Below are 20,512 nucleotides of genomic sequence, written 5' to 3'. Positions count from 1 at the left end.
ATTCCAGTTGTTTTTTTCAGAAAATTATATGTTACTTTATTTACTGGCTTCCAAGTTTTTTTTGGTTTGTTTGTTTTAATGAAAAAAAGTAAATCAAATAAATGTAAAAAAAAAATGATGCCTAAGACCAAGGCATAGTTAACTTATTAGATTTTTAAAAACTTTTTAGTTTTTTTTTTTTTTAACAGTCCAGTTACAAAGAAATCTAGTTTTTCTTTAGACCCTTGTAAATGTCTGTGGGTGTTCTAGTCATCTGAGGTGTTCCATTTATGGAAAACCTATAGTCTCTCTCTATCTTCAGAGTTCATCTCCCTCTTTTTGACACCCACCACAACTATCACCTAACTGCATTTCTCTTTTATTATCAACATACGGTCATGTTCCCTTGTAGGGTTATTAATGAAAGACTATAAACTGTAGCCATGGTTGATACAGTATAATGAGTGCAATGTCCAATGTCAAATGTGTTTTTAACCTTTTAAAAGACATTCTGTATGAGTCATAGCCAGATTACATCATTGCATCAATGCAGACTACATGTTAACAGTACTTAGAAAAATGTAATATGTTTGACTTGAATCTGTGTTAAAAGTTAAGCTCAAAACAATGACAAAGACCAACTGGCAAACTTTTCTTTAGGCTATTTAGCTGTAATTTAGTATATTTGGCTATAATTCACATGATATTTAAGAATTTACTTTGTGACTTATGTCTTAGGGTTATGTGCTTAAACTATTTTAATAATGATAAATATCAGATTAAAGAGACTAATAATATGGGCCATGAAAGTATTGCATTATTACACCTTGTGTTATAATGTTCAGAACAAGGTAATTTGCTTATATTATATATTTTTGTGTTTTAACCATACTGTTCCATGCATGATCTAATATACCATGATCAAAATCATGAACATTTAATTTTTTTATTTGTTTAGCATCTATTAAATAAAATTATTACTGGCACAACTTAAACATAACTTGAATGGTTATACATAAGTAACATTAACCTTAAGAAAGCTCTGAACATATCCATGGCAGCATCTCTTCATTCTGGAATTAAAACAGAAGAAAGAAAAAAAAAAACGTGTAAATATGTGTGAAGCATTGTCTAGCACTGAATAACCAAAAGCTGTAGTATATGACGTATATATTTAGGTAAACAAACTGACAGGTGCAAATGCATTTTTTTTTACCTAGCCTGTTTTTACGCTATATATTCACACATCATACCTTTGATTTTGAGTTGAGTGATGCACTCAGCACGACCTAAAGAATTTTCTGCAACAACTTTGTACTCTCCACTGTCTTTAGGCCCCACTCTTAGTATTAATAAGGAACAGACACCACACGTGTTGGTGATGTAGTAATTGGCATCTGCGTTGAGACTGATGTTGTTGTGGTACCAGGTCACATAGGGGGTGGGATTGCCCCTCACAGCACAACTCATGTAACATTCATACTTCTCTTGACAGGTATGTGTTTTCATTGGGACAGTGAAAGTAGGTGGTGATTCAAAGTTCAAGGCCTTGGGTTCAGGCACACGGACGGTGAACCTTTCTGCAAGAAACATGTACATAAACGTTCAGCTACATGTGTTAATCGTGACATCTTCATCTTAAGTTAGTAATTAATTGCAAAACAGTGATCTACCTTTCTTCCTCACTCGCCCCCATGTTGGGGACTCAGAAGGTTCAGAAATCCCAATATCATTTTTAGCATACACACGGAAGTTATATTCTCTTCCTGGCATGATGTTGGCAACTGTGAAGCTGTGGTTGAACACTTGGTCAGCTACTGTGTGCCAGGTCTGCTTGACCGAGTCACGTTTAGCCACCATGTAGTGCAGACGGTCATCTCGCTTCTCATCAGGAGAGGGGCTCCAACAGACGGTTAATGTACCAGAGACATTTTCCTCCAGCTCCACTGGCCCAGGAGATTTTGGGTCATCTGTGTGACAGACACATGTGTGTGACAGGGTTTTCTAACATTCACTAAACAGCCCAACTCTGTTCTAAGCCATCCTGAATTTATTTGAATTCTGACTTCTTTAAAGTATTTATGCTTCTTCATGCAGTGTGAGCTTTCAAAACATTATGTTCCTGTGTCTCTCTGGAAATTGCTGGAGAATGTGCATGTAAATGTTTTAGAAAAGCCAAAAAATGCATTGGCACATTGAGCAGATATGCCATAAAACATTTAACAAAAGTTATCCTAACTGAAATGTGGGAGTAAGCCAAGGCTAATCAAGATATTAGATTACATTCTTGGAAGATATTTTGCTGCTAATTAAAGCAGATCTCAGGTCTTAGCACCAGCTTGTGACCATAGAGTTTGGTGGGGCAAGACAATATCCATACCAACACAAACTGAAATAAAATCGACCCGAGAGGCTATTACACTTCACTGATGCTACTATATAATCACTATTCAGAGTAACCTTGTAATTGACTGTTGAAAGTAAATCACAAACATACATACAGTCTAGTACTCTTTAATTTTTCTTTCTTTTTTTTTTTTTAGACTTTGTTAAACTGAGTTCATTACAGGTTTTAGGCAAAATTTCCTGCCCAACAATATCTCAAAACCCATACACAAAAACTTGAAACTAGGCCAAATAACCTTGGGACTGGAAAACTTATTTTTGCATGGTTACTGAAACACCTCTATGATCCCTCTTTCTGTCACCTAATCTTTGCAATGTAGCTTACAATAGAGATTGTCCTGTGGAACATGAAAGCACTGTATACACAGGGTAGATCTGAAGTATGTTTAAAACACTTCCTTTTGTAGTAAAAACTGCAAACTTGGCAACACTGTCATTAACTATCTTGGCACAGGATAATGTATAAGACAAGTCATGCTTCCTGACTCTTCCACCAAGAATGGGTTCTTTTGCAATTCCCATTTTTAACCAATAGGAGCAATATTTACTCTGTAGAGCTACAGTACCACATGTACTGTATATGCAACAGCATTGAGAACAATTAGCAAATCAGTAAAATATATCAGCTGGTATCTTTCAAATAGAAACATTCATTGGTTTTAATTGTTGGTCACTAAAAATAGCAACCAGCATTTTAACAGAATTTAGTCGTGAATGAGGACTAAATATTAATATTTGTTGAGCAAATATTTACTGCCACACCTGCCTCTGGGGATGAGCCACCACTGGCGTATCTTCCCCACAGTTGGGTAACCTTCTCACCAAGTCTAGTTACCTTCATTTACTACCACAAGACTTCACGCTACATACAGTATATACATACTACTTCTTTTGGCCACCAACTAGCTAGCTCGCATGTGAAGACTAGCACTTGCTGTCTCCTAGACACATGCCAGCCTTAACTTAACAAGATTAACCTTAATCTTAAATATATTTTCTACCCAGTAGTGAGTTGGAAAAAAGCATGCATGAGCACATAAATGCCCATACATGGCTTAATTGAAAGATGAGAAAGTAACTTCTTTCATCTCACAAAAAGAGCCAGGCAAATTGGTCTATTGGACTTAAAATCTCCTGACTTTTAACCTTGACCATTACTGGATATTTAAAAAACAAGGGACTTTCAGTCTTTCCTTAGCAATGGGCATTTTTCTGCCATTAACTGATTTAGTCAATCTATTGCCTATTCATTCTGGTCTCTTACCTGTGACCCTAATTTCAATACTGAAAGTCTCCTGGCCGACCATGTTCTTGACTATGATGGAATAAACTCCTGTATCAGAACGCTCCGCAGATGGAATCAGAAGCTTAGATGTTCCTTCTGTGTTGCTTACAGTCACATGTTTGCATAGAGGCATTCCATCTTTGAGCCAGTTTACTGTGGGCATTGGAGAAGCCTGCCATCCAGAAGAAAAAAAAGGTTTGACATTATATATGTTTATAGTATTACATCATATATTGTATGTTTATAGTATGATTATAGAGTGACACATTTATTAGATCATTTTTTTGGCTTGTACAAATTGTAATACCTCAAAATTAATGTTCACCCGAACAGAATGTCCAGCTCTTACCACCATAAAGCTCTTCATTTTTCGATCAGTAAATTTTGGTTTCACTGGACATTTAGAAAAAAAAATAGTAAAATTTTGCATATATTACAAATCTATACTCATATCATATTGGAATAAAAAAAAAGAATAGTTAATTGATCCATTTAACCTGGTGGAGGCATGGCAATGATGTAGTTGTCCAGGTCCTGTGGTTCACCTTCTCCGCCTTCATTAGTTGCAACCACTCGTACCCAGTACATGGCCATGGACTTAAGACCAAGAATTGTGTAGGAGGTTGTGATAATTGCATGGGAGTTGCAGCGAGTCCATTCTGTGTTCTCAGCTGGTCTTAATTCTACAAAATATCCCTTAGCCTCATCCTTTACCCCTTCTTCCTCCTTTGGTTTAGTCCAACTCAAGGACAAGGAAGAATATGTGGAATCTGACACCTTCAGATCAATAACTTTACCAGGTGGCTCTGCGAAAGCAAATAATCATTATTAAAGTTTATTTAACATTCAGCGAATTAAAGCAGTAGTAGGTATTAGTGTCTAGTTCATGTTTTTATGACTCACTTTTAGGATCTCTGGCTATCACAAAGTCAGAAGGGGAGCTTGGTTCTCCAGCACCAGAGAAGTTGATGGCTATGACACGGAATTCATACTCAATCCCTTCTACAACATCTGTAACTGCATATTGTTTGGCTGTAGGCAAAGCAAAATTAGATTTTCATTGCATAGTTGTACATTTTTAATACATTGGCAGAAGTTTAATCTTAATTCTAACCTTTAATTTCCTCCCCTATAGGGTTTACTTGGTTCCACAGGTTGCTGCCATTTTTGCGTTTCTCCAGGTTGTAGCCCACAATGCTGGTTCCTCCAGTTTTGGTTGGCGGGGACCATGACAAGTTGATGCAGTCTTTGAAGGCACTTACAATTTTTGGTGTAGAGGGTGGTCCAGGAAATGCTGTAACCAGAAATTTAAAATGTATAAATGTTTCATTAAATGCATACATTTCAAATATCATAAGAACGGTTGCATATACTGTAGAATCATGCTCCAAAGTTATTGGCCAGATACTGGTGCGCTTCAGATCATTGACCTGATGTAGCTCTTGGGTTTTTTGTATTTCTCTGACAACTGCACGGTTTGACCTTGGGGTGAATGTGCTAGGACATCCACTCCTGGGAAAACTGGCAACAGTCTTAAATGCTTTCCACTTGTGTAAACTCTTTCTCACTGTAAAACACTAAACTCTAAAATGTTTGGAAATGGTTTTATATTCCTTTCCAGATTTATGTGAAGCAACTTTATTTCTCTTTTGAAGACAATTGTGTTAACACACCTGATTTCTCCAAGTAAACTGCAACAAACTGAGAAAACTTTTGTGGAAATGGAAAAATGTCTGTAGTTGTAATGTACATTGTATTTGCCTAATACTAAGACCCACTATGATTTGTACTGTATACTGTATATATAGAGTTAAAAGTAGATTGCGAGCATAATTTTGTTTCGGAAACATCTTTGTATATCAAAGCACTCATATATCAAGGGGAAATTTCCCCCATAAGAAATGATGGAAACTCCAATGATTCATTCCACACCCCAAAAATATTCATATAAAAATAAATAAAACAAAATATAAAGTAAAAATAAAACAAATTAACCTGCACTGTATTGTGTGCATGAAAACACACACACACACACACACACACACACACACACACACACTAAGGGAAAAACTGCTCTGTCTGGAAACTTCTTCAACAAGGCGCCTCTTTAATGACACATGCTTTTGCTTTACGCACACACATGGTCACAATGTTATAATACAATAATAATATAATTTAAACAGTAGATGCGTGCACGAATGTTGACCATACGAGTGACGCACATGCACTGACACTGGGCATGGGAAATGATTACCAACAATCCCGCAGCGCGCGCGAGAGAGAGAAGAACCATTGACTAAGTCATGATCATGTGCCCCTCAACTGACTAAGGGCAATTCGTACTACTCGTATGTCAAAACCTCACTCATTTATTAATTTAAAATGTATTAAACATTTTTGCTTGTCTTGCAAAACGCTTGCAGAACTTTCGATTCCATTGTAGCATCCACAGTATGATCAGGAAATTATATGCCAGGAACCAATAACATGAATGTTCAATGTTTATTACATTTAACAGTATGTTTTACATAATCAACAGCAAAATCTGGTCATGGTTGCGAATAGATTCGGCATTAGCACAAAACACAGCAACATAGAATTGCTTGTGCAAGTTTTAGCAAAGCTAATGAGTCACAATGGGACTAATAAAAGGAAAGAGAACCAAACAGTGGTTAGGGAGAGTGGTCAAAATAAAGCGAGAGAATCCCAAATGGAGATCAAAACCTTTGCTATTCATCGTATAACACAGGAGGCAAACAGCAACCTGAGGTATTAAACCCTCAGTATATGGATGCAGAAGAAATCTGACTTTGAGATTGAATTTAATGAGGGGTCCATAAAAGTGCTTGACATCAGGATCAAGACAAAGACAGGAGCAGAGACTTGACTAAAGGTCAGAATCAGTGGCACAGATTGATTTAATAGTAAATACTGTGTTAGACTGGAGTAAACAAGATAATGGTCCAAATGAGTGGTCAGTAAAATAGAGGCACTAAAGTGACCAGAACCATGGTATGAAAGATTAATACACCTGCCATGACACTGCCATCACAGCCTGGGATCAATGGTCTAACAACGCTGTCACACAGGGCAAGGAGTCTAACCTAGACTGCCCCTTGACAGTGAGCTACTTTAAATCACCCGTCTTGTTAATGAATCAAGCTAAAAAGTAAGAGGCCCATTAACCCTTCTCCAAGCTGAGTCTTAATGCTTCTTTCCTGAGTTACAGGCACCACTCATTCACCATCATCAACTGTGAACAACAAGCCAATTCTCAGAAATAGACATTTTCAGCATATGAGTTAGCACTGAAGCAGAAATCTTTTCAAACTGTGCAGACTTCGATCACAACAGATGGCAAACTGGGACAGTTTCCCCACCAATTAATGTAGCCCTAGCTGTAAACTGAATGAAGGCTGACTCATAAGAGGACAAACGAAGACACAGAAAAAAACATACAGCCAACAAGGCACATTGAGGCTAATATTCTAAAATCAGTGTGAATAATGTTTAGGAGGAGAATGAAACAGAGCAAGAGTGGCACTAGGAAGATTTAGCTGGATCGTATAACAAGGTTTCCATAAACATAATGAATATTGCAAGCAATACAATGAAAATGTGTGGAGGAAAATGTTTGTGGATTTTGCAGCCTGCAGCTCATCTCCATCAAAATGACTGTTAAAATAAAACGCTTTACACAATAATGTAATTTTCTGCAATAAACTGCGGCTCTGCTTTACTGAAATAAAAAAAGGTTGTGCTTGGGACGTTTAGTGTAAAAATGTCACGTCGCATGCAAATTGGTACACATTTTTTCTTTTGTTTGTACCTGATAAAAATCATGTCATTTGACCATTAATTTACATCAATTTACAATAATTGGAGTATGTTTCATGTGAACTTTGTATTTATCTTCTGAGGCCATCTTTATTTTTACAATATTATGGATAATTGACATCTCCTTCAGATACACTGATGAAGTTCTGCGCAAAAACTTCATTAGCTGCTTTTCTGTATAAACTAATATGGGCTAATGGTGTTTTCTTTAGTCGTAATGCGTTGAGGCTTTAATTTTGATGAAATGCAATGGAATTGCTGTCACTTGTTATAATGCTCTATAATCCTTTTTAAAATTGCATTACTGTGCTGTGTTTTTCCTGTTCTGATACACTTGGTTTAACCAATCAAGCCCCTTAAACTTTAAACTGTTTTGGAGCAGGTACCATGAGAGAGAGAGAGAGAGATACACAACAATCAGTCATGCAGCAATTTCACCTTTAGTCCCAGCCTGTATGTCTTCTGTCTCAAACACATCACTGGTGCCTTCTGCAGTTAAAGCCCTTATACGGTAGCAGTACTTTCTGCCATGTTCTACATCCATGTCTTTATAGTGGGCCTCATCTCCCGTATTTCCAATTTTCTTCCAAGTGTTTCGCCCTATCTGTTGTCGTTCCAGATTGTAGTGAATTACAGGAGAACCTCCATCATCTTTTGGAGGCCTCCACTTAAACTCCACACATGAAGACGAGGCCTCAATTACCTCTACAGGGCCCAATGGGTTGGTAGGTTTACCTGTATTTAGTAAGAGGAATAATATTGTGGATTTGTAAAAGTATTTAAGCCACAAAAAAGTGCTAACACACAACAGGTCTAAACATTACTGACCTAAGACTATGAGCTTAGAGAAAGCCTCAGTAATCCCAAAATCATTCTTTAGCTTGAGCTTGATTTCTCCTGTGTCTTTGCGCTGGCACTTGGTGAGGAGAAGGCAGCTGTTGCTGAAGGACTTTTCAATCTTAACATTTATGTCATCCAGCAGCTCCTCGCCTTCATGGTACCACTGCACTTTTATTGGCTCTCGACCCATAAAGCTCAGCTTGAAGGCAGCATTTTGGCCAACTTTGATGATTACAGGCTGGGAGAACTTGGACATATCATCTTGATTTATCCTTGGTGGGTCTAGATATAAATATATGATATACATTCATCTAAACCAGTAAACATATGTATTATGATTTGTGGACTAAAGCATGCAAAATGTTGTTTTAAACAACTTAAATTGATTTTTAAATTGAATTAAATACACTTACCTTCCACAGTGAGCATAGCTTCTGTTTTACGCCCAGCTGCCTCAAAGCGATACTTTCCATTATCAACCTCTGTACAATTATTAATCACCAGTTTGTGCAATACTCCATCTTTGATAGTCATCAGGTCATCTGTAGATTTTATCTGTGGAGACACTACAGTGACCTTTTGACCACTGTGTTTATTTCTATGAAGCTACTGTAACTCTTATTTATGGCCTACATGTGTTCAGTATGCGGACATACCCACCTCTTTCCCATCCTTATACCACACGCCATCACAGTTTGCCTTGTTTATCTTGCACACCAGCTGAACTGAATGGCCCACAATGGCTTTGACATCTTGTAAACCACTGGTGAAGTAAACCCCTTGGTCTGCACAAGAGCTTGATTGGCTGGAAGCTTTGTCTACCACAATTTGTAATATGAGTTACAACACGAAAATGCATTGTAATTTAATGTGTCAGACCAGTACATCTTTATTATTTACTGTATAACTCTGGTATCTTACATGCATTTATATTATATAATTTATAACTACTGTATTTTATAATTCTATATTCTATTATTATAAATAATTAATAAAATAATCACGCTTTGAGAGGGTATAAATACTTACCTTATACATGCTACTGCTATGCAGGTGACTTACCAGTTACAGTATCAGGGAATAATAGCCCTGTCCTGTCTTTATCCTCGCTTTGCTCCTTCCCAATTATTTCTGAATGCTGTTTACATTCTACTCCTTGCCCTAATCCATCACTTCTCTTCCCAACTTTTAAAGGTACTTCCTCCATCTCTGTGAAGAAGAAGGCAATCTCAAAAATGCATATTTTCTACAAGAAAGTACATTGTAATTGTAATAATAACTCTGGTAGCTTATATGCATTACATAATTTATATCTATTTAATACCTAATGCTTAGCATTCTATTTTAAAAAATCAGCTTTGATAGTGTATTTTAAAAAAATGCATTATCCATTCTGATGCTATGCAGGTCACATACCAGTTACAATGTCAGGGATCAATGGCCCTGTCCTGTCTCTGTCCTTGCCTTGTACCTCACCAAATTGTTCTGAGTTCTGTTCACATTCCACTGCTTGGCCTGAACCATCACATCTTTTCCCAGCTTTGAGAGATACTTCCTTTACCTCTGTGAACAAGAAGACGAGGATCAGAAATGTATATATATATATATATATATATATATATATATATATATATATATATATATATATATATATACTTGTATAGTGTATGAAAATGTTTGCTTTATACATGCCGATGCTATGCAGGCGACTTACCAATTACAGTATCAGGGATCAATAGCCCTGTCTTTTTACTGTCCTTTCCTTCCTCCTCACCTATTAGTTCTGATTGCTGTTCACATTTCACTGCTTTCCCAGCTCCATCACATTTATTTCCAGATGTTAGAGGTACTTCCTCCATCTCTGACTTATCTAACTTTGGCTCTACTGTCATACTTTTAGAGACAGACTTGGGCTGATTGTTACTCTTGGTCTTAGGTTTGTCTTTAGTATTCTGGGATGTCTGTGGAATTAGCTCAGCTGCAGGCTGTGCTAGAGGGTTAAGAAGAGGCTTGACTGAAAGCTCAACTGGAGGCTCAACATCATTGTGTGAGGCCTGTGCAGGCTGGTAGGCCTGGTTTTGTTTGAGCATTGCTTTCCTCTCCTCTCTTTCCTTCTGTAACTTGGCTTGCTGTTCAGTTGCAATCTTTGATAAGTCAGTTCCACTACCTCCAGCCTGGGTTGTTTTGCGTGCTGCTTTTTTTCCATGCTTGTCCGAGTCATTGTCAGCTGTTCCAAAAGACAAACAGATGCAGAAATGTCACTTATTATTATTATTATTATTATTATTATTATTATTATTATTATTATTATACAAGTAAATTATTTACTCATTCATTTTCCATACAACATATCCTTTAAAGGTCATGGAGGGCCTGAAGCCTAACCCAGAGAACTTAGTGCACAAAAACATCTTGTATGTAATGCCAATTTATCATAGGCCACATGCGTCACGCAACCAATCATAAAATATGAATTTGAAAAAAGTGAAAATGCTAGTAAGCCTACAACACATGTATTTCACTATGGAGAAAACCAAACTACCCAGTCATAACTCGGTCAGAGGCAAGATTCAGGCCCCCAAGCCTGATGATAACCAAGCAACCATGTTAAACAAAAAAACTAACAATTTTTAACAAAGAAAAATGTATATGATTATGTATAAATATAATATCTTACTCCATTACTTATTTCTACCAGATGCCAGATGTATTGATAATCAGCACCAGTTAAAACAAACTTTGTATTACAACTTGAAATTGAAATCAACTTAATTAATTCAATTTGCCTCTTTCTCTTCAATATTGTGGGTTATTTTATGGCAATTCATGAGTTTAGGTTAATTTAAGTTCCATGTTGTATAGCACAATATTTAAAAAAAATCTAGTACTTATGCATGAAAATAAAATTTTCCTAATTTATGCACTAAACAGTTTAAGGCTTAATAACAAACATGGTCAAACATGCACCTACCTTCCACTAACAGCCAGGCATTGCATGATTTGATTCCAACCACAGCAGCATATATGCCTTTATCCACCAGCATACAGTCTTTAACTACTAATCTATGCACCAACATATCTTCAGACACAATAATGTCATATTTCTGGCCTTGAACCAGTGAAACATTCTTTCCCATCCATGTGATCTTTGGAAGAGGTGCAGACAGAACACACTCAAAGACTGCATCCTCTCTTTCAATCGCTTTTACCTCTGTAATCTTTACCAAGAAGTCCACATTTGGAACTGTAAGCACATAGAACAGGTTATAATAGGTATAATTCAAAACATGAATTAGTGTTTATAAGTATGATGTTGTTCCTTTCTTTACCAAATCTTACTTTTTAGGTTTGTCGAAAAGATGTTAACCCCTTCAACATCTACTTGGTAGAGTCCAGCATCATCTGGAGACAAACCATCGACAGTGAAGATGAAGCGTCTGCCAATTTGACGTAGACTATGCTTCTGACTTGTATCAGAAGAAAACTCTACCAGTTCACCATCCTGTAGCACCAACAATGCATCATATTAACTTCTGCCTATGTATGATTTTTGTTTAGCTACAGATGTAAGTGAAAAATGATACTCTTACTTAATGTCTTACTTTATAAAGGAAGATTTTGGCATTGGGATCCCTGAGGTCCATTTCAAATTCAAACTGTGCACAACCAGGAGTTTTTATATCAATATGCTTCAGGTTGCTCAGGTATTCAATGTACTGTTGGAAAAAAAGGAAATTCAGATCTCTAAAAATAAATGAATACAATATCTTTCATAGACTTTGCAAAGATTTTTCATTAAAGCACATTCATTATTGTCTAAGCAAATAAGAACGGAACACTTTTAAATGAGATGCCTGACATTTTACCTTTGCTTGCTGTTCTTCTATTTCTCTCTTCTTTTCATTTAATTTCTTTAACATCCACCGGAAGTCAGTCACTCCGTATTCAGCACAGATGCGCTCGTAGTCTTTCTTATCAGCGCTCAACAGTAACTCCCAGAACCTTTCGTCGACCTCTCCATCTTTTCGCTCCTCTTTTGCACGATTAGCTCTGTATGAACAAAGGACACAAAAATGTGGCCGATGTAGCCAGTCTGTACGATTAACAAAGTGTCATACAGAATCTAGACAGACTGACAGGATAAAAGTGTTGTGTCCACATCATGCTGGAAGTATCATACCGAGTCTTTAAGACCTTTTTGAAATCAGCTGGTTGTTCACGTTGAGCTAGAAAAAATGAATGGAATGAAATGCAAGGTATAATGTATTTAAAACCCTTTTAACTCAAAATTTAAATGAAAAAGTGCATGACGTTGGGCAGACCAACCTGTTCGTGATTCTTGCAATTCCTTGCTCTTCTTGAAACCAACTGTAATAGAGGTCATTTTAAAAGGTATGTTCTGGTTTTCTAACATTTCACAGCTTACATTTTACACAATGGATTTGAATTTTTGGATGCTACTTACTCTCAATTACATTAAGTGTGGCAGTAACAATAGCACAACCAAACTTGTTTTCTGCCAAACACTTATAGGTGCCTGCTTGGTCCACAGTTACATTAGGCATCTAGTAAGTACAATATTCATATATGACAACAAATTGGGTGCCATTAAAACCATGAACACATTACAATAACGTTAACTACTGAAATGGGATGATGTACCTGTAGCTGGTGTTCTCCGGTGACTGGCTCATACACAATGACGTACTTTTCAGCGTTAGAAACTTCACCATTATTTCGAGTCCATCTTACAGTTGGTGTTGGATCTCCTGTGACGATTGCTTTAAAAACAGCTAACTTCCCTTTTGGAATAAAATAACCAGGGTCAACAATGTTTTACAAGAGTGCATCACAGGATTATTGATGGATTATTATCCATTATCATTGAAATAAAGAAAATTAACTTTGTTTAACCTTCTTGAATAGTCAGGGCAATGGGTTTGCGCAAGAAGTCTGGGTGACTTTTACCATGAGGAATTTCCTTGACAAACTGAGTGATCATCACACCAGGAACTGTGGATCTTTTCCTAATGGCTACTACAAAAAAAAAAAAGAAAAATAATAATATTTAAATATAAGGGATGTAACCTGTTGAACAATACTAATGTTTAATGTAGCACTGGATATGGATTTCTTGATTGTGAGTGAGACCTACATTGCCCTGGAGCAGTGGACTCCTCCTCCTTTGACTTCATCTTTTCGTGCAGGATTTCCCTACTATACACATCACAGTCATAAATAAATGCTGTATCACACACAATTAACACTTTGAGGACCCCTTACAGTAAGTCTCAGGAACAATTTGTGCAGTTTTTGAGGAAATTAGCTGCTAAGTTTTACTGAGATCCACCTACAGTTCTTTTGAGGACTTTGACTGTTGTGCCTGCTTCATTTTTGCATGCAAAATCTAGCAGCTTCTATTTTTCTTTTGTATGAAAACTGGTTGTTTATATCATGTGCTTATTTATTTTTTGCTTTATCTTTTATTTTTGTGGTGGAATACTGATGTTTGAAAATCAAAAATGTACTAACTCCCTAAAGTAAGCCCTAACTCCCTGTACTAAGCCCTAAAAAAATCATGGGAACACTTAAAAAACGACATTTCCAAACTGTAAGGTTTTATAATATTGTAAGACAATGTAATCTAATAAGAATATTCCTGTCCCTTCCTCATGCCTTCTGTGGTAGCACCTTCTATATCCTGTATCCAGACGAGGATACATCCAAATGGCTCTTGTCTGCTAGAATCCTTTTGTTTAATCAGGAGAATGCAAATGTATCTCCTCTCACCTGTCTGTCTCCGGGTCCCTCAATGACTGACATGTTAATTACTGGTTCTTTTGATGTTCGGGACGTAGCACCGTTTAAATGTGCTCTCTTTGCTGAGAATAAACAGAGATCTTCAGACATCATGCCTGCATGTGTGTGTGTGTGTGTGTGTGTGTGTGTGTGTGTGTGTGTGTGTGTGTGTGTGTGTGTGTGTGTGTGTTAATCTCTCCCGGTCGATTGGGCCCGGACCGGTAAGTGTATCAAGGTGCGGTGGACACAACAAGAAATAACTCTTCTTCTCTTAGCTTAAAACTTAGCTCAGACACACTTCTTCTAGATTTTTAAACCTAACACAAACCTAATTTAAAAATGAATAACTCAGTAATATTACAAAAGAATATTTGCATGCCTGGAAAGAAAGCAACATATTACATACAACAGACCAGTTTTCAGATGTAAACAAAAAATCTAATGTAGGCTCCTGGGCTTTGCATAAAAATAGGAAAGATCAAGTGTGACAAAGTTACCAGAAGATCTCATATACTTTAGCTTGCTCAGTAAAACCTCCCAGCTGTTATACTGTGCATGCTGCAGTTTTTGCTTATAAAATTGCACACATCAACCACTAATGAGAATTTTCAAGTAAACTGCGCATTTTATTACTCTTCATTGCTCTCTATAGAAGTTTCTTTTAAGGCATATTTTCTTATGGCATTGCTTTTTTTTGTATGTGCCTCAGATGTTTTCACAATACTGTAAGTAAAACAGCTGTTAGGTTTTTTGAAGTTCTTCTGGTAACTTTGTCACACTTGTTGTTTTCCATTATTAAAACCTATATGATGCTATAAGACATGTGCACAGTATACTAATAATGTTTTATACACAAAAGTAAGTAAGTGATAAATATATTAAAGTTATTTTCCTGATTACAGGCTATGTAAATAAACAAAATTTACATTTTTACAAATAACCTTCATTAATTGTCAAGGAATGCAAAAGTAAAAAAAAAAAAAAAAAACATTCCTATAAGATGTGTTTGAATATGCATTTGCACACAGTCATTTCAAATCATCTGCTTTTCTTCATAAAGTGAGTGTGATATCAAATTATATTATATGATTTTTTTGGACAAAAAAAATTTGCAGACTGATTGAAAGTACAAAAGATTTGAATATAGGCATTTAGAATATAGGCATTTATATTTTCTCTGTCACAGTGTATTTGGACTTGAACACAGATGCATACTTTATTTTCAGTGAAACAATGCAAAGGTTTAATATTGTATTACCCCAATAAATGGCTTGAAAAACATTTAACAGAAAACATGCGGAAGATCAATGACAAATAAATGACACAGAGTTGTCAAGATGCAAGCTGCTACCACACACAGAGAATGTGTTGTCACTCAGCATGATTTCCTACTATGAACACTATAAAATATAAGATTCATGGTTAATTTAGGCTTGAACCTTAAAAAAAGATATCAGCCGTATTAAATAATTGTCTTCAAAACATTATAATCACCAAATTCGTACTGTGTGTTAAATGGAATTAAATGCCCATGAGTGAGTATTAAAAATGTAGGAGGGGATTTGAAAGCAAAAATGTTACTTTAAATAAAAAAATACAATCTTGCATTTGGTTTTTAAAAAACAAAAAAGAAAAACAAATTAAAAACACTGTAACATAAGCAATTTCACAACATCTTGGAAAGTGCAAGAAAATCACATCATCACAGTTTTACACAATGTAGGAAGAAATATGGAGTTGTTATGAAAGAGTTATGACTATATATTATATATTCATAAAAACATTTTTACATAAGAAATATATTTGAGAAGGAAAAATATATATATGCTATATATATGCTATACACACACACACACGCACACACACACACACACACACACATATATATATATATATATATATATATATATATATATATATATATATATATATATATAATATAATTTATTTATTTATTTATTATTTTGCTGTGTGAAGCTGCATTACTTTCAGCCCACAATAAGTGAAAATTCCTCTTTCCTGTCAGATGTAGAAAGTCACACCTCGTTTTGCAATAGCCAACCCATACAAAGTGTTAATTTGTGAAAATGAAAATAGCAACTGTATACAAAAGTGGAAAAATGTATTGCACTCAACCAAAATAGCAACTAGCCAAAAAAGAAAAAAAAAAACACCTTAAATATGCTTTGACTAACTTTATCCCTTTCGAGTTCTGTCTGGTGAATAAAAAATAAGTTTTATCATGTTTACAGTGTTGGGTTTGTCCTCTGAAACAGTGAGTTTCAAATGTGGCAAATAGGCTCCTGTCAGAATTCTGTGGGAAACTCCATCTGGCTGGGATATAATTCACAGCACCGCAAATCACGTTAGGAGGGGTGCCATTTACACTTCACTGCAACCTTATTGCATGTCCACAGCAGGAATGTGTTACTGACATATTTTGAGTAAACCTTCAACGTATCCTGGTTTCTGTTAAATTAAGTCATATAGCAAAAAAAAAAAAAAAGAAAAAAAGAACATGTGATAGGGCCTAAAAGACGCTGCTCCTACAGTATTTAGCTTTCATTTAGGACATGATTCATGCTAGCAATTAATTCATATTTCTTCTACTCATCGAATCAAGTGTAAATAACTTGCTGACAGGTTAGAGACTTGTCAAATGATTTAGATGAAACTGGAGCTAGCTCTTCCATGTAAAATGACACAGGCTTTGCTGTATGGGTGGTACAGGGAGAACAGCATGTCTCTTTTAAAACCAAGTGTCTTAGATAATGCAATGAGATTTGGATCAGTTTTACTGGCTAGTGAGGTGGTAATTTAAAACACAATTAAATCCAGGAATTCCTGTGATGGCAGAATACCTTACATGCACTTGGAAAGCTGTCAAATGGCTTAGCCTGCTCTTGCTTCAGATAGTTCATGTGCCCTACAGTATAAACCAATCAATCAGAGAGCATTCACTGAGGAACATTCTCCCCTACTTAGGACACTTTTCTTGTCTAGGCTAATAAACTTTTTTGGATAATGTGAAGGTCAAAGCACATAGAATATCTACATGTGCTGATTTTTTAAAGTACTCACCATGATCAATTATTGGTTATCCATAAGAATGAATAGAGACAATATGAGCTATGGATAGATTATATTATATTATATTATATTATATTATATTATATTATATTATATTATATTATATTATATTATATTATATTATATGAATAGAGACTATTCATGTAATGAACGAAATTTTCAAAATCACCATTTAAGCTGTTATTTTATAACCAATTGCACTGTAGCTCATATTCTAGGAAGGTTCTAGGCCCTAAGGTAAGCGTTACTAGAAAGGGGACAGAGCTGCTGCCTGCCAAAACACATCTGATAATGTTATGTTTCTAAATTGCTCCAAATTGCCTCTGAACAACCCATGCTGTATAGCAATCTTTTGTTACTGCTGGTTAATGTGACTATGAACTTCCACCAGCACAGACAGAAGCTTGGACAAGCTGTGTGGGAGGTGATGTGTCTCTGTAAGCGATACAGTATATGACTGCACATGCGTGTCCTAAACACAGCACCTGTTCAAGGGTGTGTTTGATTTTGTCAAGTTAAAGTTGCACCTTAAATATTAATGCCAATCTTGGCTTTTTGTACACAATGTCAAGTGTTCCTAATTCATTTCTGCTGCATGCAAGTATGGAAATATAGAAACTTTTTTCAAGTATACATAAAGCTGAGAGGAAGTGAACAATATGAAGTGATTAAGGTTGCAGTCATAGTAGTTGTGGTAGTCGTAGTAGTCGTAGTACCATCAAGAATTTAAAACTACTTTCACACCAGCCCTAACCTTAAAATAGCCACTTTTCCCAGTCAGCTGTACACAAATAATAGTTCTTGTCCATGATATCCATATTTGTGGGGTTGAAAAATAGCAATGCTTAAGCAACATAGTTTTGTGAGTGATTTATGAATATGCCTAGGAGGTGCATGTGCATGCGTTCTAAGATGAAAAGTTTCTACTAGTAGCACCAGGGCTCCTCAGATTTTACGATGTCAGAATTCTCATCCATGTCTGGCTCACCCTTCTTTCCTACATGCCGTATATAATATAATACAGTACCAGTCAAAAGTTTGGACACAAGGGACGAACATAAGTTGGGATGTTCTTTCTACATCTAGAACAATACTGGAGATCTTTATACTATGAAGTAATATGTATGGCATTAGGTAATTAAGTAACAACAACTCTCAGTTGGTATGTTAATAAACAGAGGTCAGCTATTGTAAAATAGTTCTTGTGAGTACAGTATTGTCAAGACATTTGGCATTTGCAAAACTCATCGAACATCATGATGAAACTAGCTCTCAAGGAGACCATCCCATGAAAAGGAGAAGTTAATTTAGAGTTACCAACCTTTAAAATCACCAATTAACATTACCTCGGATAAGAGCTATTATAAAGGCTTTACAACACTGAAGTAACAGACATACCTCAATATCAACTGTTCAAAGGAGATTATTGCATATTTTGGACGCCTTCAGTATTATTTTACAATGTTAAAAAAAAAAAAATCAGGAAAGATCATGGGATTAGAAGGTGTGTCCAAACTTTTGACTGATAGCGTAGGTGTATAATTATAAATTTGTACTTAATTAATTAATTCCTATTCAGTACCTGCTACATCCGGCCAGGTTTACAGTGTCTGCAAATCCTCCTGGGCGTGAAGCTGGAATACAACTTAGATGAGATTCTTGTTCATTGTACAGCTCTATGAACATATTAATGCACACCTAAGGGCAATTTATCATACTGGCATCAGTGCTAGCAGAAGTCTCTGATCCTGATCCTACAGTGGATGTGATGCGGATCTGCCGGAGGCAAAGCAGATCCGAGTAGAATTTGGATCGGGATCGTCTGCTGTCTGGGATGGAGACAGGGTAAAAAAAAAAGGAAACTCGAAGAAAACCCATGCACACACTTGGAGCATAAGAATCTCCACTGAGACAATAATATGAGCTCATAATCTTACCCAGGGGACCTGTGAACCAGAAAATAGTACATACAGTACCGTTCCACCATGCTGCTTTATGGTATAAGTAGCTGAACTCGTAATGATGTTTCTTTGTTCATTCAGCTTTTAAATTATCTTTTTTTTAATTTAATGTGCCATCCGTTAGTCAGTGGTTAGAAATATAACATACCAAAGTCCACACACATACACACACACACACACACACACACACACATTTTATTTTATTTTTTATGTATCACAGCAGAATCCTACAGTATATTACTCTATCCTTTCCTAATTTATATTTTATTTACAGTAAAAACAAACTTATAAAGTAATAAAGCATTGATATAGAAAATTGCATTTATAAATAAACTGCCGTGACTAATTCTTTACCCAAAAACTTTCTTATACTCTGTGTTCTGCCTCTAATGCACCTTCAATTGCAAAAACCAAAATGATCCATATATTTGCACCATAAAACATTTAAAATGGATCCCTAATCAGTCACCTAATTGTTTATTTTATGGCAGGTTTAATTTCTTTGCACTTAAAATGTTGTTATAATGTTAATTAGTGAAATGAGATGGATGAAAATATGAACTGGGGATGCTGTATAAATAGTTCTTAATTGTTACCATGTAGAAAAGACACATTGAAACATTTTCCACAATATTTCAGCAATATGTACAGTATGTCTACTCTACTACTAATAGTTAAAGCCCCTGCTACTGAAAAGGTGTGGATATCTTATTATGTGTAGTGGGTATAGAATGTCTTTGCCCAGCTGCATGTTGTTTAACTCCTTATGATATTTCAGTGTCAATCCTATAATTTTTTGTGAGATATAAATGCAATGTAAAATGCAAACTGCATTATTCTTTACCCTTGAATGGTGAAAATCAATAAGGGATTGACTTACCCTAAATTGTTGGTTAGAGTGCAGTGCATAAAGAAAATGTGTAGCTCCTCACTAGCGACAGAGGTTCAGAGTGCAGAATGCTGGAGAGCGGCTTTATAATCTAAGCCCTGGCATTCCAAGAGGGTACGTTCACCACTCACTAAGAACATGAGGGGCTGGCTTTTAAATCACAAAATGACCAGTAAAAGGTATGCATGTGTGCAGCTTTAGTAGCATCAGGGGAGTGCTTACAGTATCTTGATCTATAAGACAATTATTAAGTGTGACTAATAAAAAAAATAAGCCATAAAAATTTTTATTCTTAACATTACAGGTCTTAATAAGGAAATATTAAAGGTTTGAAAATGAAGTAATTTATAGAAGCTGTTTTTTAAACAAGATGTGATTTATCATAGTTTTGTTGATGGAACTGAAATAGTATTTGTTGCCTCCTGT

The 20,512-nt window shown here is 35.8% G+C and overlaps 1 protein-coding gene across 2 annotated transcripts; it reads right to left on the bottom strand.

Moving 5' to 3' along the window:
* Nucleotides 1–911: 911 nt before the first annotated feature.
* Nucleotides 912–20,167, bottom strand: igfn1.3 (immunoglobulin like and fibronectin type III domain containing 1, tandem duplicate 3). Of its 2 annotated transcripts, none has more exons than XM_053498728.1 (26): nt 20,078–20,167; nt 13,503–13,564; nt 13,262–13,384; nt 13,010–13,149; nt 12,813–12,912; nt 12,674–12,715; nt 12,528–12,573; nt 12,214–12,397; nt 11,950–12,063; nt 11,687–11,849; nt 11,319–11,591; nt 10,062–10,574; nt 9,764–9,910; nt 9,410–9,556; nt 9,008–9,165; nt 8,761–8,902; nt 8,336–8,629; nt 7,946–8,242; nt 4,785–4,964; nt 4,574–4,702; nt 4,168–4,476; nt 3,978–4,063; nt 3,650–3,842; nt 1,653–1,949; nt 1,233–1,559; nt 912–1,052 (listed from the first exon to the last, which is right to left on the bottom strand). In XM_053498728.1, exons 1-26 carry the CDS (start codon nt 20,104–20,106, stop codon nt 1,048–1,050), a joined length of 4,500 nt encoding a protein of 1,499 aa, XP_053354703.1. In that variant the 5' UTR covers nt 20,107–20,167; the 3' UTR covers nt 912–1,047. The 2 variants fall into 2 exon arrangements, with proteins under 2 accessions (XP_053354703.1, XP_053354704.1); XM_053498729.1 differs by lacking the exon at nt 20,078–20,167 and adding an exon at nt 18,819–18,870.
* Between the last annotated feature and the right edge of the window lie 345 nt (nt 20,168–20,512).

This window comes from Clarias gariepinus, chromosome 6 (genome assembly GCF_024256425.1).
Source record: "Clarias gariepinus isolate MV-2021 ecotype Netherlands chromosome 6, CGAR_prim_01v2, whole genome shotgun sequence".
NCBI lineage: Eukaryota > Metazoa > Chordata > Actinopteri > Siluriformes > Clariidae > Clarias > Clarias gariepinus.
This window is presented reverse-complemented; position numbering and strand designations above follow the sequence as displayed.

What these genes read in the sequence shown, in the direction of transcription:
- igfn1.3 (XM_053498728.1), bottom strand. Translation starts at nt 20,106, where the DNA reads ATGCACTGCACTCTAACCAACAATTTAGG. An exon ending in TGCCCTGACTATTCAAGAAG is followed by an intron (nt 13,150 to 13,261) that starts GTTAAACAAAGT and finishes TTATTCCAAAAG; the next exon opens with GGAAGTTAGCTGTTTTTAAA. An exon ending in CCGGAGAACACCAGCTACAG is followed by an intron (nt 12,913 to 13,009) that starts GTACATCATCCC and finishes TGTACTTACTAG; the next exon opens with ATGCCTAATGTAACTGTGGA.